Below are 24,083 nucleotides of genomic sequence, written 5' to 3'. Positions count from 1 at the left end.
ACGCTGTCCTTCTGCTTTCTTTTTATTAGTTTACGTGTAATAAAATACTAGGTTACATAAATCCTTCAACAAGTCGCTGTCCTTCGCCTGATTTATGCACGAAAGTAAAACAAACAAGGACTCAAAGACGAACCACTTGCAAAAGAGATCTCGCTCGCAACTAAAAGTGGCATCTTGAACGGAAATTCTGAATCTGAATGGAAAATCATGATCTCGCCTGGTGGCAGGCCCGCAATAAATACTTGAAATGTAACTGAGGCGCTTTAACAATTCCCTATAAAAGACAACATTGTCTATGTTTTGTATATATATGTTGTGTATATAGTTGGTTTCTTGTCTGGTTTTAGATTTTTTTCGTTTGTTTTTTTTTTATTTTTTGGTGACCGCTGAAACGACGGCACCCTGAGGTTGGTTTTTAATATATTTTTCATTATGTTTTTTTTTTTTTTTAGGCTTCTCTACTACGTTGTGTGTCGAGTGGTGTTTTGTTTGTTAGTGAGTGAAAAACTAATAGTTCAACTACTAATGCGCATTCGTTAAATTTTTTGCTTAAATACTTTTCATTTTGTTTTGTTTCTTGGGTTCTTTTCTGGTTTTGTATATTGCTGAGTTATGTTTTCCCTTTTTTTTTGCAATGCGTATTTAAATATGCTATATAATCGCAATAATACATAATTGTTTTGTTGTTTGTTTGTTGGTTGCTCGAGTACATAATAGCTACGCGCATAAATATGTTTTGGTATGCTGTAACGCTTCGCTTCGTTTATATCATAAGTTGATGCATGTCTGTCTGTCTGACTGTCACTGTCGCCCCCCGATGCCTGATGCCTGTTTCTTGAATCGTGTCACCTTTGACCCGTTGGCCACTTGGCCACTTACAGGTGTGCTTGCTGCTGTGTGGTTGTGTTTTCTTGTAGAGTAGGTCCATAGGACTAACGCCTAGGTAGCAATTCAAAAGTCTATTCACTTCGTTATCGTTACAATATCGTGGGCATAAAACTTATATGTAGATTTACGTTATATGTCAGTATTTGCTGTTTGTGATGGCGGCGGTGGTGTGTGGAGTGTGGTGTATGGTGTGTAGTGTGGGTGGCAGATCTTCTATGGCCGTGGGTTGTGATTTTCTGATCTGTCTGCTGGCTGCTGAGTTCTCTCTATCGCATAATTTATCTCTGTATGTACTCGTTTTCATTTTTTTTTTTTTTGTTTGTTTGTTAATTTTTTTTTCGATTCTTATATTAAAGTCATCACAGTTAGCGGAGCTGAAATTATGAATAATTATTGAGGACATTTTTTGTGTAATTGTTTTTATCTTCTTTTTTTGGGTTTTTAGTTTTTAATACGTTTTCTACTAAATCGCAATTGCATATATAGAGTGTCTACCATAAATTGATTCTTTTTTAGTGTACTCTTATCGCGTCTTGGGGTTCCTTTTACTAAATTATTATATACGCAGTGTGTGTGTGTGTGTGTGAGTGGTAGTCCTGTGTGGAGTATGGATGTGGGACTTGGTGAGTGAGTGTCCAGCGAACTGCTGCTTCAGATGGTTGCCCGGTGCCCGAGGGCACCGCTTGTCACTGCTCCTCAGTGTCATGGAGTGTTACCCTCGAACAAGGCCCGGAACTCCCCGCTCCGTGGCCTCGGGAGACCCTCACGTATCGTCTGCACCGGCTCAGCAATGCTCGACTCTGACCCATGCAGTAAATTCTCCTTGAGATCCATGTCACTGAAACAGATAGCAAAAGTATTAACAAACATATTTAACGCAGTTGTTAAGGAAGCCCTATAGAAAGAGTTATAGATTTGTATTTTTATAAGATGAGCAATATGAAAAGATGGTTTGTTAGAAGAGTCATGTATGTATTGCTTGTACCCCAGTCAACTTACTCATCTTTGCAGTCATCCGCCTCGGCAGCCAGTGCATTAACCACAGCCGTAATCGTGTTCGACTCCGGATTGCTCAGCTGCTCGTCCTTCTGATGCATTATGTTTGGATTCTTGCCGATCTTGTTTAACCGCTCGGCGGCCACAGTCTCCATGGTCTTGCGCATCAGCGGATACTGATCCAGAACGCAATTGAAATGATCCACGCTCAACGAGAATAGATTGCAATAGGTTTCGGCTCGCACGCTGGCCACACGACGCGCATTGGTCAGCAGACAGATCTCACCGAAATAAGACCCATCCGAAAGTGAGGTGGCAACCTATAGAGGTCGGTTATTAGAAGGGCGGATTTTGGAGTTTGAACTCAAAAGTTTTCCTCACCTCGCCGTTGGCCATGACAATGTCCACCACGCCCTCCTGTATGAAGTACATCTTAGTACCGATCGTACCCTCCTTTATGATAATATCACCTAAAATATCCAGAATTGGTTAGTTAACAGCACACATAAGCAAGTTAGTTTCACCCACCTGGTTGGAAAACTTCGTATTTCAGTTTGGTAACTACGTCGGAAACGAAATTCGAATCGGCATTAGCAAAAAAAGGCACTGACGCCACGAGGGATCTGTGGAATATGGAAAGACCACAAGTCATTAGTAATAAACTAGGATATAGTGCAAAATACTAATCCAAGAGGTTACTATACTAATTATGAAAGCTGAAAGTAGAAACAATTGATAGTTCACTGGTCAGTGACAGATCGCCCACCTGCAGTTGTAGTTGATGACATCCTCGCGCAGTTTTTCGCTCAACTCGCCAAGTATCAACTCTTCATCGAAGAATTTACCCTGGTACCGATGCTCGAAATATTCCGTGATGCGCTGCCGCATGTCGCGTGGCAGCTTGCGGTAGGCCATGTACTCCTCCACCTGTTTGACCTTCTCGCGATACTGGCGCCGGCTGGAGTCCAAGCTCTGGATGAGATTGGTCGCGTGACCGAGGAACAATGCGTAACAGGTGGCCCCGGATATCATCGATAGCATCGTCAGCCACATGTCTGTCAGTGATTGTGGCGGGAATCTAGAAAAAATACGAGATTATTAGTGATAATACAAGTTATAGTAACGAGTGCATATATTGCTAGTATATTTTGTCCTGTGCAGGATCTTCGCAATGGAACGTAGATGGGGACAGCAGTAGAGTAGATTGGGACATTAACAACTCACCTGCCGTAGCCTATGCAGAGCATGTGCGACATGGCCTTGAACAATGCCCACGAATACTGCTCCAGCCAGTACGATTCCTGCAATGGAACAGCCCATTTAGATATCCGTTAACAGCTAGAGGGGTTTTACCAATCTGGCGCACCTGCAACTCGTTGATGGAGACCCAGGAGTTGGATGGAAAACCCTGCAACATTGGCACTAAGAACTGCAAGCAACCGCTCCAATGGCCGATCAGGAGCATCATGCAAATTAAATTGAAGATCCTCATGAAGACCGAGGCCATATTGAGGAACTGCAACCAGAGAGGTCAATCAAAAGGAGTGCACTTTAACCAAAGCCCAACACCGCTCGTGTATGTGTGTGTGTGTCTCCATGTGTGTGAGTGGGCGTGTCTGTGTGTGTGTTTTTGGTGGCTTGTGTGTGTTCGAGTGTTTTTTATGCATGTGTTACATATGTGTATGTGAGTTCCACATATATAAAACCAAATGTCTCAAGTAAAGAAGAGAAAGGAAACCCAAACGAGGAAATGAAATTTGGAACTTGGTTAAAATTTATTTGCAACTTGGCGGCGTCATTGGCGTTTCCAGCTACCGGTATAGTAAACATGACAGTTATTGCATTATGCCAATCAAAGCAACTAAAACAAAACCAGACCACAGCCATTAAAACAAGAAAATTACTCAATCTCGCCACTCTGCCCGATAAGTATGCAACGGATACTTTTATTCCTCGGCCTCCAGATCATCGGATTAGATTGGATCGGAGCAGAGCGGTTCGAAATACATGGTATATCCGATAAGATAAAATAAGATAAGATTAGTCTAGTGTTAGGCAATACAATAGTGTCCGGTGGTGTACTTTGTGTACTTTGTGTACAGTGTACAACCTGAGCAATCAATTCAAACTCAATCAATTCAAATTCAAATTCAAACCATTTCTACGTTTCGAATAGGTGCAAAATCAGCTGCTAATTTATGGTACAAGTGCTCATCTTTACTTTTGTTTGTTTCATTTTTTGTTTGTTTTGTTTTGTTTTACGTTTGTTTAAACACTAAGCCGTTCAAACGTTCAAAATATCGAAATCGAAACTCGTATTTTACAATGAAAGCGTTTGTTTTTTCTGACTCTCGCAGTTTGTTAGTAATTAAACTACGTAATTCTGTACAAAGTACGGTAAACAAACCAACGGAATATACACGAGAAATTAACGGAAACCAAACGAACGGTAAATAAAAAACATAGAGCAAGAGCAGGAACACAGAGCTTGAGAAAAAGTTAGAGAGAGAGAGGGAGCGGTATCGAGATAACAAAATAACGGTAGTTGCATTCAAGAATTCAGTGGTTGGAGCTGCTTGTGTGCGTGTACATGTGTGTGTGTGGGTGTCACTCCAAGAAGCTTATTTATCAGTTTTTAACGCGCTCCTGCTGAAATCTTTTGTACAAAACAAGAGAAGTGGGGAGGCAGATTAAATAAAAAATCAGAAAAAACCAAAACCAAACCAGTAACAGTAACCAAACAACAAGTAACGGTAGCAGAGGCAGCAAAATAGAGTTGTATTTCTACACAGAGAAAAAATAGCATTACATCTGTATAGGATCCTATATCACATTGAACATATCTGTTTATTTCAAAGCCATTTTCTTGGAAAACATGTACGTAATTGGTTGTATTGAATCAGTTAGATTTTCTCTGTGTAGTTGGGAGAGGGCAAGAGAGAGTTCGAGCGGAAAGCGCGCAGCACAAAAGCAGAAAGCATTGAACAGTGTCAAGTGAGGTTAAGTTGAATACGAAATATACGATACGATATAGGTTAGGATATGTGGAAAGCATTTGGCACGGGCCCACAAATGTATGCTATATATTACGAGTAGTATGTGGCTAGATATAGTACAGTGTTCGTGTTCGATCTGATTGGTCGTTGGATCAGTTTCCCCGTTTCAGATCGCTTGACTACTATATTGGATGTGTGTCTTGTGTCCGTTTCTAAGACCTAAACTTCTAGCGTAAGCAGCAGCAGCCATTAATCTAGCTACTAGATTATCAAGTGCGGTTTTGATTGTGTCTTTACAGTGGCAATCTTTTGATCTGTGCTGCCTAGTCCCTTTAAAGCAATAAGCATTCAACACACTATACATTTCGAATCCGTAATATATCCTGAGATCTGTGGCGTTTTCATGCTCTTCGCAGCGGTATAGTATAACCCAGCTAATCTGCGGTTCATAATGATAGATATAGCAGTTCTATAGGATTTCCGATCATGCCCATGCATGGAGTCCAAAACTACGGAATCTAGCGAGATATATTACATTATCCTTCTGACTGATTCTACGTCGCGTGAAGAGCATGAAAAAAGCTTCGATTTGGCACCGAAGATTCATAAATAAAAAGCTTGGTTTTTCGTATGCTGCTTTTGGGCTAAACTCTCTTCTTCATTATTGATTTAACAAGATTTTCATTATGCATCAAATGAGAAATAGAGATTATGTATGGCAATATCAATCAATCATCAATATGTAAAAAATGCAGTCTCAGAAAATTTACAGAACGTACGAACGAACGAACATTAAAATCAAGCAAACATGATCAACGAACAATCGAACGAACGAACAATCGAACGAAATTATGCACTAAAACTCAATTTTGGCTTGAACATTCCTCAAAAACGTGAGTTATGTTGCACCAATAATACATAATCATAATTTCAATCAATCAAGGCTTTTGGTTTTTGTTTATCAATATATACTGAAGTTGTTGTGTTGTTGATTTTTGATTTTGGGTTGTTACTTTTTATTGGATGGTTTACCTTGAGAATTAGGTTGCTTTTTGTCAAGCCATCTTTGTCTTTTCTGTTCATTCTCCCTCTGCGATCAGCACTTTTTTTCTGTAGATTCTGCAGAATCTAAAAACCATATATACACAGGTATTTTAGGCCCTGATTCAGCTAAGTTGAATTTTTGCATTGTATTTGTAATTTGTTTATTTTATTTTTGTTTTGTTTGTTGTTCTTAAACTGATTGTCAAAAGCATCATTAGTTGTTAGTCGCATTTAGCAGAATACTTTTCTTATCATCGCTTAAGTTGAGCGCATCAAAAACAAAATAAACATAAATCATAATATACGGTGGTTTCCAATTTTAGGCTATCTTTTACAAGGGATTACAGGAGCTGTACTTGTACGTATCTCAGGGGGTGTGGCATGGGAATCTTGGGAAGTGGATGGGAGTTTCGGTTTTTGGACGTAGATATTATTATATAAGAATTGCGGAAATGCCTTCAAAGAAGATCAAAGAGTTGTACAAAGTGCAATGAAGAATATCGATTTGAGTGCTTCAAAGTCGGCAAGAAATGAATAGGAAATCGTAAATCGTATACAGAATATCAGAACAACAGAAGCGATAAATCGTAGACTCAACTGAAGAAATGTGAAAGAAAGCAAAGGAATCTTCCCGCGGCACAAGGAACAAGTTCTCAAGCTTAGCGAGCGCGTCAGATGGTTTGAGAAAAACCCAAAAAAAAAAAAAAAAATCAGAGAGATATATATTTTCGATTCGATCTGAGTGTGTTACGAATAGAACATGTGGGTGTGTGGTGGGTGTGATATATAGGTATGTTCTTGCAGTTATCGGCCTGGGGGATTATTCTGGATCTGGTCGGGTGGACCCGAAGCGCAGCAGGCGCACAACACGAAACAAACATCGGGGTCACACATTCTGTATAATGTACAAACTGAATTGGCTTATGGTACAGCGATTGTCTGGTTCTATGTTTGATTGGCTTTATAGACACACATAGGTTGGAGGGAGGTATATCATATTTTGGTAAACAAAACGATTGATAATCGAACGCAAAGGATTTAAACGTTTAACGGAAATCATAGACACAGAGCTTCCAGATAATAACTCAAAGAAAATACATAGTTTGAACATTTCTGCGCGCGCCATCCACAATTTGGTAGTTATTTTTTTTTTTTTTAATGCCACACACATGTACGCACACATGTAACAAAGAAAAGTGAGCACTTCTGGGAATATATTACTCCCCTGATCTCTGACCACTGTGCTAAGCCTAACTGCAGTTGCCTACATATATCCTAGATCCTCGAATCTGTTTTTGTGGTGTGGAGTGAACGAGTAGTATGCTGATCTTACGGTCGAGAATTTGGAGCAAACTGAACGGAAATCGGAACTAAAGAAAGGTCGCTCAGGGACCAACGATCCCTGGGGTAAAACCGATAAAGTGGTGACGTTAACAAATATATACACAGAAAAAAAAAGTTGTGAAAAGAAATTTTTCAATGCAATTTGTAGGGGTTTATAACAATAGTTCGATATGAACTATTGTTTTTAGCCCCAAAATATTCAAGTGAATAAGCTTTTGTTAATCTGATTAGTTGAAATTATAGGCACGGCATTAAAAGCGTGAAAGTAATATATGCAAATAGGGTATATCTCGAATATCACTATATTTTCTGTGTATATATTGTACAAATGTGTCGTAAAACTGAAAACCAGGGGGTAGTTACTTCTTTATGCAAACTGAAGATGAAACGGTAACGAAACGAAACGAAACTAAAGGACTGAGCGTTGCCAAAATGAGCCGGATGTACTCACATAGACCTCCTCCCATTGGGACACGTAGCGCACGAGGCGGGAAAGGCGGAGCAGTCGCACCAGGGATAACAGCTTGGCCAGGCGCAGGATGCGCAGGGCGCGTCCGGCATGCAATATTTGAAAAGAATCAGAGAAATCCTGCAATTTCATAATCTTAAATTAAAATGTTGCGTACTGTTTCTTAAATACATTGACTTACTTGATTGAAAATTAAAAATATATAATCGAGCGGTATCGACGAAATCAAATCGAGAAAAAACCAAGTTCTTAAATAGTGTTTAGCTATAAGCTTTGGATCCAATATTACTTGTTCAGCGTTGTCTTGTTGCATAATTCCTGAAATCAGACATTCGGGCAAAAGTTTTTCGGTTAAGCAGGGGCACAGAAATCGGGGACATTGGTGATATTGGGTGGTTACTTAGTTAGTTAATTAGTTAGTTAGTTGGCTTGGTTGAGGGTGCATTACCTGTTCTAAAATTGACTACAATATCTATTAAAAAAATAGTATCACTTAGGCAGTTGAAGGCAATCCATCGTGTGCTCAGATCATCGTTGAAGAATGATATTGCGACTGGCAGGATAATAAGATTTGCTACTAATAATAAAAGCATGCAAAGGTCCCAGTAAAACCTGTATCGAAATATAAGATATCATTGGATTAGTAGAGCTCATATCCCGGGATCTCTCAGTATTGATAGTGGGAACTCACCTGAATGAACTGCACGGGTGTATGACCCAGTGCCCGGAAGTTTTCTGACGTATGCGCTCCTTGACCAGCGCCTTTCGGCTGCCAAACAGTTTCATGGCCAGTCGGTTGTCCGTCGGCTGGAACCATGATTGCAATTGACTTTTTAGGAAATTCGCAGAGACTTTTTCCGACACGATCGGTATGTTGGGCATGGGCTCCTCTTTCGGAGTGCCGTACAACGACACGTCATCAAAGTGTACCTGCATCGAAGGATCAGAGTGGAGAGTCATTAGTCGTGCGCTGTTCCAAACCAATTGCCTGGCTGGCAGTCAAGGTCAAATGATAATGTGGGTTTTGCTCGGTGGGGGGTTAGTGTCTGTCTGTCCTGGTCTAGTTGTATAAATAAAACCTTTGTCCTTGCCATTTCGGTTCCTTGGTCGCATATTAGCAGGGCTTCATCATCGAAAGCGGTTACCAGCGAATCGGTGCAGGTGTTCTCGAACGAAATGCGCAGGTCGTTGTCGTTCACATTCAGCACCGAGCAATAGGAGCAGCGCACCGATTCCTCACTATCCCCGCTCAGCAGTCTGAAATGGCATTGGCAAGAACGGGATCAGTAAACACGGAAGTGTTGCCATCGAAAAAAAAAAACGTTACACACGACTCAATGCCACAAGGCTGTTGTGCCCAAAATGAAAGTGAAACTACATCGAATAATGTAGTTTCTGTCAAGGTGGGCGGGATGGCGCGATGTCGGTAAACGCACCGTTTTTTTTTTTTTTCTTACGAAGGGTATTACAGTTTACGGAGGCATGTTAAGTAACAATATGTGTGGGCTATTTTCAAATGAATTGACACAAAGTAGGCCATTATGTTTACAATCTTGTTAAGTTTAAAGTAAAAACGTAAATCATATGTAATTGTTAGCAATGATATTGCAATAATTAGTATTTCATTTGGTCACAATTTCAATGAATTCAATTTATCGTAGGTAGATAATAGTTTCATTTATGATTCGAGTAAATTTGGAATCTTTTACAACTTAAACTCGATACTATACACTACATAAGGTTTTTGCACATGTTGAAAGGGTATTGCGAAATTCGAATTTGGAAACTAGCTAGTTTTTCTTGACACTTTTGTTTACTTTTAATTGCGGCACACGCACAATGCAGGCTGAATCAGAGATACGGGGCAGCTGCCCTCACCTTGCCCACAAAACTAGATGGTGATTGTCAAGGTTTTCCGGGGCGGCAGCCAGTGAAACTGGAATCTGGTTTCCCCAGCCCCTTCTTAAGTTTTTCGTATTCGCGTTTTTTTTTTTTTTTTGGAGCAGCAAACACTGAAGGCACCAACTAAAGGCAAAAAAAAAACACTGAACGACAAATCGCGTGGCACGGATATGGATATGGATATTATTCACGTTCACGGCGGACCCCCATTGTTAAAGCCCGGAGAGATGGAGACGCGTGCTCGCGGTTACGTTGGTTTCCAATTCAGTTTCAGTTTCAGTTTGGATACGAGCATGGGCATGGGCATGGGTATATGGGTATATGGGTATGGGTTTTCGCGTCACGGTTAGACGTACTGATATTTTCGTACATTGATAATACTTTTTTCGTAATTGTGTCTGTGCTTCTATTATTATTATAAACAGCGCTCTCTTTTCGCCTCTTCACACTCAATTGAGTGTACTTTGAAATTGGAAAGTTTCGTTTTAATTAAGCCTGTTGAAGCTGATTTAATTTAATCTTGGCATTAGCCTAATGAATTTATTAGTGATTGCTATTGTTAACCGCCGTCGACTATTGCATTACACAAATCAAATGAAATCAAATCACTTTGCTACAATCTACATTTCATAATTGTGGTTTCGAATTCATCGCACTTCACTGGCGCACTTGGAATTTTCGTTGATTTTTGTTTGATGTTTTGCATTCGAAACTATTGGGTTTGTTTCCCTAGCAACTTGGAAAAACGTGCTGAAGCAGATGTTTTTCCGCCGTTTTGATGCAGATTACACAAACGACTCACAAAGTGCGGCTGCCGAGAAACGGAGAATCGTAGAAGTCTGGAAGCGTGCTATATAGCTACGTATGTATATAGAGTAGAACCCGGCACTTGGAGTGATTACAGCGGCAAACTTTTTGCGACTAGCGACCGCCGGCCGAGTTGCCGCTCGCAAACCGCCTGGAAATCGAAATCGCCGGCAAACACTCCGAAAAACGAGACCAGATCGTGGCCAGTTCGGAATGGAATGCTTCGTATCGTATGGTATCGTATCGCATCGTATTCTATTGGATCAGATCGGATGGGGGATCTCGTGCGTCCTCGAGCAGCGAAAGATGGAATGGGGGGTTTGCTTACTATTCTTTATTTTTACTTTCCGTACTGACTGGTTGGTTGAGCGATATTCTTACCTCGAATATCAATTGGTACAGGAATTGCAGTTCGCTTCCGAAATTGGCTGGCAATTGCCTAATTAAATAATTGAGATATTGACACCGTGCACTTGTCGCCGGGTTTTTTTTTCCGTTTCTTTGTATCTCAATGTTTTCTATCTTTTCCTGTCTTTTTTCTTCGCTATTATGGCAACTAGTTAATTTGCTATTTGCCAGACTTTTATTAAGCTACTGCTGCTGATGGGTGATGCTGATGCTGCGGCGACTTGATAACCTGTTCTGAACCCCGCTGCCGTTGCACAATAAATAAATAACGAATTTGTGCTGCCTTTTAATTGATTTCGCGACGATCGACGACGCAAATTATGGCTGCTTGTAATTCCCTGGACCGGGCTGTCTTCACAAAAATTGATGCCAATAAAAGCAAAAGACCATACAGTAAAATACAGTACGATACAGTACAGCAAAACTATCCGAAAAGTGAGCGAACAGCACATGGAACATAAACATAAACAGTGATGGGCAAATATACATACATATGTCTGGATTTTATGCAAATTTATGCGGTTAACGCGTTCGATTCACGCGAAGATTAGATTGGATATCAGTGGTCAGGAAAGGAGGAAGCTATATATTGTCGGTTTGGGTCTCGTTCGCAATTTGTGATCTTGAGTGGAGGCGACAAATTGTGCACTTATGTTATTCACACGGACCGATTGAAACATTGTTTACTTGACAAACATTGTTTACTCGCAATCAGGCTGATAATCGAGCTCGATTCAATTACTTATACGAAATCACGCACAATGACAAACGTTTGTTTGGGTAATCCAGTGGACTCCTTATTAATAAAAATGCTCAAGGTTTTGGAAAAATATCTAAATATTTGTAAACTTCTATTTGGTTTATAGAGTGCGGTTTTTGGTTTAACAACCAAAGCACGTAAATTCATTTTAGAACGCGTTCATACATATGTTCTTTCCGAACGTAAAAAGTTTAATATTACTTTTTTTTAACTTTAGCACTAGGCACACACCGACTGTAGACTGTGTAGAACAGAACCCTTGGGATTATTGGTATTTCCGAGCTGACGCTCCAACTTTCGATCCGCTCAAAATGTGGAGTTCACTGCTCGACGGGCATTAGAAGTTTATTGCGCGTTCCGAGGCGAAAGGCAGGTCGGCGGAGTGAGATTCCCTCGGTCTGCGACGACGGAATTATGCAAATGCCCGGCGATAAGCGGAGCGGAGACCAAGGCACTCAAAAAAACCGGTAGTAGTAGGCGATCAGGCGCTTTGAATGCGCGTAATTTCCACTTGTAAGCCGGGGTAATGTCTTGAGTTTCGCGCTCTCTTTTCGGGGGAATCCGCCGAACTGAGAAACAAGTCGTCGTGGTCTCTGGAATCCCCTTTTCTTTCAGTTTTTTACAAAAGTTTTGTTGTTTCTCTTTTTAAAGTACACTGTGATTCCATTGAAAGAACTTTTTCCACTAGGAGGTAATTGGTAAAATGATATTGATTATACATCACAGTGTTTTTGCATTTCACGATTATACAACAAAATATTTGACTAAGCGAATGGCCTTGGCCTTTGGCAATATTAAATACTTCAATTAAATGTGCACTGTTATTGTTATGACTAATTCCACTGAAGTATCTGAGAGATAAGCTAAGAGATGGTATCTAAAACATATGGAACGAAACTATAGGACCAAACACAATGTTATTATGCCATATTAAAAACGTAGAATATTAACATTGTAGTAAATATAAATAGAAATTCAGAAGAATCTCATGTACAGTACTCACCGATCGCCGAGCTTGCCCTTGTGCCGGCGAATGTGGCGCCGGTTGAAGCTGTTGGTGCACGACGTGGACGTGGGCCTTGCCGGATAAGGACACGGATGGTGGCTCCCGAAGCTGTGCAGCTGCAGCGACGCCTTGAGATTGGCCGGCGCTGTGGCCGAGGAGGCGTGGTGCGCGTAATGATACGGATAGGAGTACGGATGCGGATACGATACGCCGGCACTGGCTACGGTGATGGTGGACTCGCCGACCGGTTCGTGGCCCTCGTTGGCCTCCGAGGAGCCCTCCTGCTGCGATCCGTTGCTGGAGGAGTGGTGCGTGTAGTCCGTGGGCGCGCTCAGCTGGCGATTGAACTCGGCCTTGCGGCGCGTGAGGTCCGTGAGGCAGTACTTGTTCAGGTGACCGTTGCTGCTGACCGAACTTTTGGGCGAGGCGGCCGCGTAGTGACTGTGTCCGGGTGGTCCTGATCCTGATCCCGATCCAGATCCCGATCCTGCTCCCGATCCTTGGGCGTGGGCGTTCAGCTTGTGGCATGAGTTGCTGCTGGCGCTGAGCAAATTGCAGTTCTTGCTGCCGCTTGCCGAGCTGCTGATCTTGGCCGCCAGCGAGTGCGGCACCGGCGGACTCTTTCCCGTCGCCGGAATGGTGTGGCTGCTCCCGCTTCCACTCTCGCTCCTCACCGACGCCCGATGGCCGGGCAGCGTCTGCCGGCTCTGCCCCTGACTCTGACTCTGTCCCTTGCCCTTCAGCGATCCGTTTAGTAACAACTGCTGCTGGCGGGCAGCAACCGCCGACAAGGCGGGCAACTGCGGCGCCTTGGTGCACGTGGAGGACGAACTGGCTGGCGCCGAGGAAGCCTGCGGATGCGTGGTGTTGATGGAACTCGACGTGGAGGCCACTTGCGGCTGCAGCGAGTGCTTCTTCTCCACCAGATACAAGTTCAGGTACTTGTCGCCCGGATGCAACGAGTTATCCGACACCGCGTTCGACTTGGAGATAATCTGGCCCTTCTTCTTGGCGGTGCGTGTCTTGAGGGAGAGATTCCGCAGCTTCTTGGACTGCTCCTTGATCTTGTTGGTGCGCAGGAACGATGGACTGTTGGCGATGCACTTGAAGATGTACGTCTCGTTGACCAGCTGCTGCTTATCACTTCCGCTGTAGTCGTACTCGCTGCTTAGATTGAGATTGAGGTTGGTCAGGTGGCGACGCTCCCGTTCTCGGTCTCTATCCCTATCCCTATCCCGATCCCGATCCCTTTCCGGATCCGGTTCTGGGTCTGGCTCCGTCTGCGCCAATTGCTGGTCACTGTAGTGGCTCTTGAGCAGCGAAGCGGCTCCTTCAGCGGCAGCTGCACTCAAGCTGCGTGAATACTCGTGACAGGCATCGTAGAGCGCCGACTGGCCACCAGTGCTGCTCACGCTCTGGGTGCCACAGCTCACCGGACTGTGGCTGCTGTCAAGGATGCGCAGTCCGCTCCTGCTGTCCGATGAGTTCTGCTTGGATATGCCACTTGTCGATAGTCGACTGCTGCTGCTGCGGTGCCGTTGCTGTTGCTGTTGCAGGTGCTGCTGCTGCTGTTGCTGTTGCTGCAGATGTGGCTGCTGTGGATGCTGCTGCTGGTCATCGCCCGCTCGCAGCAGCGAGACGCTGTCCGGCGCCGCCGATGCCGCCGGCTGGCCGTTGCTGAGACTCACCAGAGACTGGCGCACCAAGTGCTGGTGCGAGTGCGAGTGCCGCTGCTGTTGCTGCTGCTGGTTGTCCGGGCACAAGTTGTCGCGGCTGGCACTGCTGGCGGAATCATCACGGGCGGCCCAAGGAGCCGCATGTGGAGTGGGGGGTGGCGGAAAGAAAGAGGAGACTTCAATGAGTACCGTGTTCGATGGCAGAATAAAAATGGCCAGCGTCGCTGGCAAACACTCAAATTTATCTATTTCAAATTGGCAGGCAAGCATTGGAGGGAGACGAAACGCAGGTTTCGTCGGCCAGAGGGCCACGCTAAAGTGAGCAGGAAACAGTGTGTGCGAGTGTGGAAAACCGCGAGACAAACAAAGAAAATTCTTAATTATTATAAATATTGATTGTGCAACATGTGAGCGGTGAGGGGCGGTAGTGGTGGGGGAAGGTTTGTATCGCATTCCCGGCTTCTATGTGAGTTCACCGCACAGAGGACACTGGATATACTGAACCACTAAAAGTCTGAGCATTAATGATAGGATATAGTATGGACGTTATTCGCTAATTATTGTTGACTTCAGCGGTCTCGTGACTTCAAGATTTTTGCTGTATAAAGTGTGACTCAACCTGATCATCATTACTGTCAAATGGACTTAAGTTGAGCTAACGACTACAGAAAGATATTAGGTAAATAATGACGAAAGTTTATTATTGATTTTATATTTTTAATTGTCTACTTTGCATCTCGATGCTCTTCATATTTTACAAAATATTTAAAATAAGCTGTTTTTTTTAACATCCTTTTCAATGTTTGTTCTTTAATTGTTCAAATGTGACATCTTATTTGTTCAGAATGCTTTCCCTTATATCGAGTGCCCAATGTGACCGCGATGTGTGATACAATTTATAGAGACATCTATATACAATGGTTGACATGCTCATCTGGTTTCTGATCGCGCGAAAAATTCAACTAAATTAATGTATGGCGGCACGCAGGCCAAGCACTGATAGAGCCACAGATACACAAGCGGTAACAAACAACTACAGATAGAGATAGAGATACAAATAGGGATACAGATACAGATACGGATACAATTACAGATGCAGAAACACACCGATTCGATGGAGATATATGGCTGGAAGCGCGTGCCCCAATGGCGCTGAAAGCATTCCGCACGGTGGGCGGCGGAAGTGCCCTAAATCAAATGGCCAAATGGCCGAGATAAGATAAGGCTGCGCCAGACGGACATGGCTGATAAGGGAGCGTGGGAGCACAGCGGCGCACAGTGGTGCATAGTGGTGCTCCATGGGAAGCTGTATCGAGTGTGGCCCACTTATATGGAAATGAGCTCTACCTGTGCGGCCAAGCCCACTGTGCCTTGGGCAATCAATGCTACGAAACGTGAGGCAAACTATTGTTGATATAGCTAAACACCGGCGCAGGCAGGCAGGGGGAGGGGCACGTTTTCAAACAAAGGTAAACATTTGTTGGGGAAGGAGGAGGGGATGCCCTATTCTCGGTGTGCGTGCATCGAACTTTTCCGATTCCGATGCCGGATGCCAAGCTCGAGAGTTGAGCGCGAAAAATGGGGCGGGAAATTGGTGCAGAGCAAATAGCATTTTCCAGCCCCGGAATCGAGTCGAATCAATTTCGGTCAATTAGGCAAAGGCTGGCTGCCTCACGCCAGAGGCGCAATTATCCCAATTCTGATTCGAATTCGAATGGGATTTGTGCAAATACAAGTAAATATGTCAAATATTTGCACGCTAATGCTCAGCCGATGAGTGTGCACTTTGCAGTTATCGAACGAGATGCCCAGATACAATCGCACATCCGCCACCGAGTGGCGGCCTCTTGCCAATCTCGGACCTAATCTGGCCGAAAGTCACTTTTGAGAAGGCAATGGCAATGGCAAAGCCAAATCAAAGCGAAAGCATCGAGTGCCCCGGGGAATACCAGCTCTTCGGCTTCCTGTCTGATGGCTTTTTCATCTTGGCCTCGAGTATTTGCCACCTGTCAAGTGCTGCAGTCAAATGTGGCCCTTGCCCCAATCCACCGGCTAAGTTGGGCTCAATGAGTGAGAAATCTCACTTAAGTTATTTATTACAAGTAAATGTATATATTCAGTCCTAACCTTAAGCTCCTACTAAATTTAATAATCATTGCTATAAATATTTATAGAGACCTCTGCTATGCCAAGAAAAAAATTGAATGTAAAATGTTTTGTTGCTATGCCGCATCTAAGGCATCTCCACATACGTATTATTCTATTTCTCTCAGTGTAACCTTCTGGCGTGGCCTGCGTCCAATGTCAACTTTGGTGCATTGGAGTGGCCCTCCGGCCAGCGGATTAGTCTTTGAGTGCAGAGCATGTGCTGGCCATCCTCGAGAGCTTGGGATTTTGATATTGGTGGCGAAACGAGTCTGGTGGAGCAGGTTTCTGGCATCGAAATCGCCACCAATGCCCCGCCGCCCGCGGCTGAGACACAATATGCCTCAATTAATAATTCAGAAAGCCAATTGAAGGCATTAAGCGTAAATTCGTAAGGCGTACGTAATTGAGTCGCTGCCTGGCTGCCTGCCTGCATTCCACTTCGTTCATCGATATTAAATCAAGTGCAGCTGTGAGCTCCCAAATGGGGGATCCACAACTATATTTGCAACTGATCTACTTGTCTCGGCGGAGATGCTGTGTTCTAATTTCCCTGAATCCGATCGATTGCGGAATTCTTTCATGGTCTTGACCTTTGGAACATTTAGCGTGACCGCTTGAGCTATTTTAATTCTGATTCTGGGCGAATGTTTCCGAAATCCTTCAATATTATGCATTTTATTGCTCATGAACTGAAAGCGCCCGCCAGCAAAATCAAACAAAAATTGAAAGCAAATTGCCAAACATGCCACTCGATACACATTTCCGTGTAAACAAATTACGAAAATTTCCATTTTTAGTGCACAAATGTTTACCATTGTGCCAATTTACACAGTCTATGCAGTCAGGCGGATTTTATTTGATCAAAAATACATATATCTACGATTTCTATTCGTATGGGGGAAAGTGAATCAGAATCGGAAACTGAAATGGCGATTTATTTTACACAATTTTAAGATCTTTATAAAAACTTTGAACATGCCTGTTTAGAAAAGTTGACTATAATATATTTTACACAATTTTATGTTATAATAATGCTGGGGGAATGGAAACTTTCAACTACCGAAATATATGTTTATATTCCCATACCAATTCGATCCCTATTAAAGTTTTCCAAACCATATTTCTCAAGTGTATCAACGTACATATACCCTAAATATAATCAGAATATATCTGAAAACTCTCAGTGATGACCTGGTTAAGGTCATTGCAATAACGAACTGAGTTCACGAATGGTTCATCGAATGTCGTTTGTTTGAAAATGCCATTTTAAATACACTTCTCGGTCGGTAATTAAATTTTGAGTTCAAAAGATTTCCGGCTGGGCAGGCAAATGAACACAGAACTCGATGGGAGAGCTCAGCTCAACTATAAATAACACGATTTTCGGCTAAACCAGAATTCAGCCAAATTATCCATTAATTATAACGACAGACCAGCAATTAATAAATCAGGCTTGCGGGCAGCGAATTGTGTAAATCAGTGGAGTGTACAAACAAAGAAATGCTACATCACAACCATTTGGCATGCCAATTGTAAATAAATTTTGGATTCGACTTGTGTGAGATACATGGCAAACGGGATTGTCATTCATCTAGGGTAAGCGAAGTGTGTGGGGCTACTACAAAAGATCTTAAGCAGGGCAGGGTTGGCGAGGTGGGGAAAAAGTCATTAAAGCAATGCATTCGAAACTCTTATCGATGGACTTTTGAGGGACAGGTAAGTTAGCAAAGTGCATCAAAGTTAATGAGTTTACTTTATGCTTGCAACCAGAAATGGTAAAGCTCAAAAGTTGAAACTTGCGGGGGTGGTGGGTTTTCTTTTTTTTTAGTTTTCCGTCTAATTTCTAGTAACGAGCAGAAAAGTTAGAAGCATTAAATGTGTGTGTGTGTGTGTGACTGTGTTTGAGTTCTTATATGTGTGTTGCAGTTGGAATTGTAACGGTAAGTAGTTAGTATTAGTAGTAGTAGAGTAGTAGGGAAGTACCATACAGAGTCTACGATCTATATATACTATATAGAGAGAGAGAGGCAGAGACACTGAGAGACAAAAAGAGATATAGAGAGAAAGTATGGGGAGAATTCGGAAGTTGGTCGGCGGTACCTTCACAGCTGATGTCTAGGATCGCTCCAAATGCAAATGTAAATTGCAAATTGTTCGATAACGGTTTCGGTTTGTGATTTTGATCTGGTTTTTGATTTGGTTCGGTTTTGGTTGGTTCTTAGTTTCTGTATTCAACGTTTTTGCACTTTCAAGCAAAGTTTTCTGCAAAACAACAACGACAAGGACACGAAATAAATCCAAGTTATTCACGTGACGAGTACCAAAATGGAAATAATAAACGATAAACGAGAAATGAAGGAAACGAAACTGAAAACTAACAAACTGAGCGGGAAATAACTTAAATGAGATTCGTTTGGGGGATAAGAAATTAAATTAACTGCACAAAGCACACAGACACCAGAGGGTCCTGCCCATATATGTATGTGTTTGTATGTGTATCTGTATGTGATTATGTATGTGTAAGGGTAGTGCCTATATGTTTGAATGGGTATTTGGTGTTTTTGTTGCTGTCGAGTGTATGGAAATGTGGAACTAGAACTAGCTCAATTGGAAACATCGGGCTTCCTTTTTGGCACAAAAGAAAAGAACAGCTTATCTGGCCCTCTGCTTCGCTCACTCACTGTCGCCGTCTCTGTCTTTTATCATGGTTGTGTGTGTGTATATATCGGTGAATAAGCTATGTATGTGTGTGGGAGGCAACAACAATGCAGTAGTCGGCAAGTGCTTATCGATACATACAAACACACACAAACAAATGCCAGCCGAAATTCGGTCAGTGGTTTAATCATTGAAGTAAAAACGAAAGCTTCCGCTCATTCAGACACATACACAATCACACAGACTGGCCCACACCCACACGAATGCAATTACATGTACAGTGGCCTCTGAAAGTATGCAGCACTGCGTGCGTTCGCACTCAAAGTACTTTGACACTATTCTCAAGCAATGCAATTCATTGTATTGTATTGTGTTGGTATTGGTATCGGTATCGGTGCTCGGCCATTGTTGTCGGCCTGGCTTGACTTTTAATCTAGTTTCGTAATTGCATTGACTGGAGTGACGGATGACCCCTTAGAGTGGGCGGCGGGCGGTGTTGGTCGTTGTGAGCAGGAAATCAGTTCACAGGAGGCCAGCAAAAAAGGCACTTGGCAACTCGCTCAAACGCACACACACACTGGTTCACAACGCTCACACACACACGTATGAATGTGAACAGTAACAATAACAACAGCAATTGCGGCAGCAGCAACAACATCAACAACAATAACAGGGTAACTCAAGAGACAAAGAACGAAACAGAGACACTGAACATAACGGTACGAAACGAAACAAAACTAACAACACAAGGAACAGGATTGCTAGGGTGGACCACAGACCTTACAATGTTAGATATTACATTTTTATTAGGGTTATTTAATTCATTTTATGTGACTTCAAAATGAATCACTCATACGCCATGTGGGCAGAATGTATTACACATACGCCATGGTGTCAATAAATTGCTCATACGAAGCGTTGACCCTTTTCATAAAAAAATACCATACGCTTGTTAAAACATTTTCCTTGCCTTAAAGGCACTTTAACTTTATTTCTATTTTAAATCTTTCCAAAAAGAATTAATTAATAATTTAATTTCCAACGTGAAATGCATGATACTGAATAATTTAAATTATAACCAAGATATTCTAAACAAAAATGCAATTTTAATATATGAATACGTAAAATGGTCTATCATAATAAACTCGGTCCACCCCAGAGATCACATTGAAACTGAAACATTAAGTACATTCATCTCAAAACTGTACAACGTGGGAGATCCCGGCCAGAGGAGTCCGAAATGCGGGATAACGGACGTCCTGCACTGAACCGACCTCCCACACCAGTACAACGTACATCGTGCACAACAACAGTACAAGGACATACAAGGATGGCTAGTGAGTGGGTAACGCCTACCGTTGATCGTTGGTAAAGGTTCCGAAGGCTCCAGGACCGCTGACTCGGCGCTGAGTGTGTTTAACGTGCATTTTCTTGGACCCACGACGCCGCCGCTGTCACGTCACCACCTGCACTCGAACTCGAATTCGAACCACATCGAACCACTCGCGCCACCTTCGCTAACGTAACGTGGCTGTTATTATCGGGGATATTTTTGCTGCTATTTTTTGTTGCTTTTTTTTTAGTTTTTTTTTTCAAGGTGTTGCTATTGCTATTGCCGCCGGAAAGGCCCCGCAATGCCCACTGCAATTCTTGGCCTTGTCATCGTGGCTCAGTATGTGTGTATGTGTATTGTAGTTGTAGTGGTAGTTGGGTGTGCAGGTATGGGTGCAACTTCCGCTTCGATTTTTGGCATTAACTAATACAAGTCCAGCGCACACGGACACGTAAACAAAAATTAATTGCTTTTCGTTGTGTTACTCTCTTTCTTCTTTATTCGGGCTGTCTCACTCGCACATGGGGCTGTTCGCCGTTATCCGTGTTTTAAGGTTTTAGGTTTTAGGTTAGGTTAGGTTTTCGATTCGTTTTTGGTGGGTTCATAGGTGTTTGGTTGAGTAACGTAGGTTGGGTGAGAAGGTATCGGTATCTAAAAGGTGGCCTCTAAAATAGTCAACAGCACTGTTTATATTGCTTATGGTTCTTCACTTTTCGTTTTGTTTCGTTATGCGCTCGTTTTCGTTTCTTTGAGGTTATGTGACTCTATGACACTATCTGTTTGAGTTGCGTGTATAATAATACCATATGTTACTATTTATAGTTTAGCTTTTGTTTGAGTTTTAGTTTCGTACTTTGTACTCTGGATTATAAATGACGTTTATCCACTAGGGTATAGTTATTGTTGCTATTCGGTTGGTGGTTGCTGGTGTACAGATGTGATGGTGGGGCCTGGAACTGGAGCTGGTACTGTAACGATAACGATAACGGTAACGGTAACTGGAGCTGAAGTGGGGTGGGCAGGATCGGGATCCGAAATGTGGATCACTGAATAATTTATCACAAATAACAAACTAGCTGTTGGAGGGGATGGGACAGTGATGATGACAGCTCAGTTTCCTTGCTCCGAAATGTATGCTATCCCGCCTGGCCTTCCAACCTGGCTTCTGGCCACGCCTCTCCTCCACCTCCTCCTCCCTGCTTAAGTTAATGTTTGGTCATGAAAGTTTAACGAACGCACCGCAGTTTTGGCTTTGCGGTCGCCCTTTATTTTCTGTTTTTTTTTCACTTTTGTGGCAAATGGAAGCGACGCGAGTTAAGGCGGAGTTACGTCAAGGCAGCGCAACACGAGAAACCCAAAGCAGGTAGCTTTAATTCGTCCTGTACGTTCGTATCACTCCTCCTCTGCGAGTCCACGGATTACGGCTCTGGGCGTATTTGTGTATCTGACACGAGCAACACGCAAAGGATCCGGACCCGGCAACAGTCCCTCCTTGGGACTCCGTGTGGCGACGTCCTTCGTCACCCAATTAATGCATTAATATCGCCCTCGTTACTTATTCAGATGCAATTTGAAAGGCCTAGGTCGAGGGCGGGGATCCAGTTTTGCATTAGCGGCATTATAAAAATAAATCCATATAGGTAGATGTACAGACTGGCGCTTTTCGTCTAATCGCTACGGCTAAGTATCTTGTATATATCTCGTAGGTGTATAAATATATATATAGGTATATATATTGTATATAGAGAGGCAACTACTTGGTAGTTTTAGTTAGTCGATAAGTGCGTTTATGTTGCGGTTATTTGAATTTGCTGTCCTACAGGCTGAGACGCAGGTCTCTCTACAAACTACGAGGTTAGTTCCATTACACTATCTCAACGGGGATTACGCTCTATATCCTTGGGCTGTATCGATAACTTCCAGCGGTGAACAAACGTCAACGAACTACTTTAATTTATTTGCTTTTTTGCGTTGTTTTTACTGCGGATAGCGTTTATCGTTTATCTATAGCACTTTTGTATATAGCGAGTGTCTTTTTGTATATTTCTAAAAGTAATTCTAATCTTGGGCTTGCTTGTCTGGGTTACGCCTTTAAGATTTGCTCAATTTCATTGTTGCAGGTACTTTGGTTTTGGTTTTATCATTACGTTCTATTTTTGGTTATCGCGTGTCCTTTATTTTTAGGCGTTTCCAGGGTTTTTCCACTTGCTGACTGACTCTGGCGTTGATTAAATAATGCTGCACTTTGCGCTGATTTATCGTGTTTGCTTTCGTGTCCTTGTTTTCGCTGGTTTCCGCTTTTGTTGCTCGTGTTTTTTTTTTTATTTATTTATTCGTGTTTGTCTCTTGTCTTTTTATATTTCCTTATTTTTTTTGCCAGTCGTTCTATTTGATTATGTAATTATGCTTGGTTTCTTATTGGATATTGAACGGTACGTGTGTCCTAGGGCTATGTATGGGCGTGTTTGTGTGTGTGTGGTGTACGGTTGTGTTGGTGTGTTACATGCGATTTTTTCAGCTGCTGCGGCTGTGTTTGTCGTGGTTTCGTTGGATTCGTGGGTTGCGATAGACGTAAGTGGTTCGTCATCAACATTTTTCGCACATACATACACGATTCACGGGCGCCACACGGGGCATTGCGTCTGTGCGTGTGTGCGTGCGTGTGCCAGTGTGTGTGAGCGTGTGTCCTGGTAGATGGAATTTATTGAATGAAACGTCAAGCGATTTGACGAATTTTAAACAAATTATTTATAACACACAGAGACACAGGAGGCACGCACACGCAAATATTGCGAGAGAGGCACGCACAGACACAGTTCACAGTCGTGGCACGAAGAACGGCACAGGACACACAGGACACACGGTGGGTGGCACTGGTAGTGGTGGTGGTGGTGGCGTGGGTGGTGGGAGAACAACAAGGAGGAGCCGACGAAGAGAAAGCCAAGAGGAGTGGAGCTGAAAGTGGGAGGAAGTGCACACGTTAAATCAATGCTTCTTTTGACCTCTATTACAATTTCGTTCGCTTTCGTCTTTCGCCATCTTTCCTCCTCCCTCCTACTGCTCCTTCTCCTCCAATAGCTTGCTCCACCTCGTCCTCGCCCCTTTGGAACTTCTCTTTTTTTCCCGAGCCCACGACTACCTGGTAATTTTTTCAACGCCCGTGTTACGGCACATTTAATATTTCATATTTTCATATATGTTGGGCTCTATACACCAGATACACAGTCGCTGGCTCACCAAATGCACATTATTTCATTACTTTTCCTTGATTTCGTTTTGATTTCACTTGGCTATTTTAATTTATTTTTTATTGGGTCGCGCTGGCTCCTTTCGTTTAAATGTTTATCACAATGCTGCTTTCGCTGAATGCTGATTTATGCCATTCGCCACCGAGCAGCGCACTTAAACTTGCTATTTGAAATTTCTTCTTTATGTAACGAACGGAATAACGGCACACTCGCTGCTGCTGCTGCGACTGCTACTGCTGCTGCGACTGCTGCTGCTGCTGCGACACGAACGAACTCAGCGCGACAAGTGAAACTTGGCTTCCCGATTCGCATGCCACTGACGTGCGCCGTGGTAACAGAAACAGAAGCAGAAACGGCCGAGCCGAGCCCGCGAGATTCGCTGAAAATCGATAAGGACAGG

General features: G+C 42.9%; 1 protein-coding gene across 11 annotated transcripts; it reads right to left on the bottom strand.

Annotated features, from left to right (window-relative positions):
- Positions 1–5: 5 nt before the first annotated feature.
- On the bottom strand, positions 6–23,971 carry Ih (I[[h]] channel). 11 transcript variants are annotated; one of them, NM_001038859.4, is made up of 16 exons: positions 23,575–23,971; positions 20,459–22,820; positions 12,618–14,399; positions 8,829–8,994; positions 8,429–8,667; positions 8,186–8,349; positions 7,919–8,055; positions 7,720–7,872; positions 5,913–6,008; positions 3,251–3,400; positions 3,109–3,185; positions 2,651–2,962; positions 2,413–2,507; positions 2,266–2,354; positions 1,888–2,204; positions 6–1,726 (listed from the first exon to the last, which is right to left on the bottom strand). In NM_001038859.4, the coding sequence occupies exons 2-16, from the start codon at positions 20,527–20,529 to the stop codon at positions 1,591–1,593; spliced, it is 3,984 nt and encodes a 1,327-aa protein (NP_001033948.1). In that variant the 5' UTR covers positions 20,530–22,820; positions 23,575–23,971; the 3' UTR covers positions 6–1,590. The 11 variants fall into 11 exon arrangements, with proteins under 11 accessions (NP_001033948.1, NP_001033947.1, NP_001137668.1 ...); NM_001144196.3 differs by having other exon boundaries at positions 1,206–1,726; positions 7,720–7,857; NM_001038856.4 differs by lacking the exon at positions 5,913–6,008 and adding an exon at positions 18,545–18,706 and having other exon boundaries at positions 1,206–1,726; positions 7,720–7,857; positions 23,695–23,971.
- Positions 23,972–24,083: the final 112 nt, after the last annotated feature.

The sequence above is a fragment of the Drosophila melanogaster genome, chromosome 2R (genome assembly GCF_000001215.4).
Source record: "Drosophila melanogaster chromosome 2R".
In the NCBI taxonomy this organism is placed as follows: Eukaryota; Metazoa; Arthropoda; class Insecta; order Diptera; family Drosophilidae; genus Drosophila; species Drosophila melanogaster.
The sequence above is the reverse complement of the archived record's forward strand: the minus strand, read 5'-3'. Positions and strand labels throughout refer to the sequence as shown.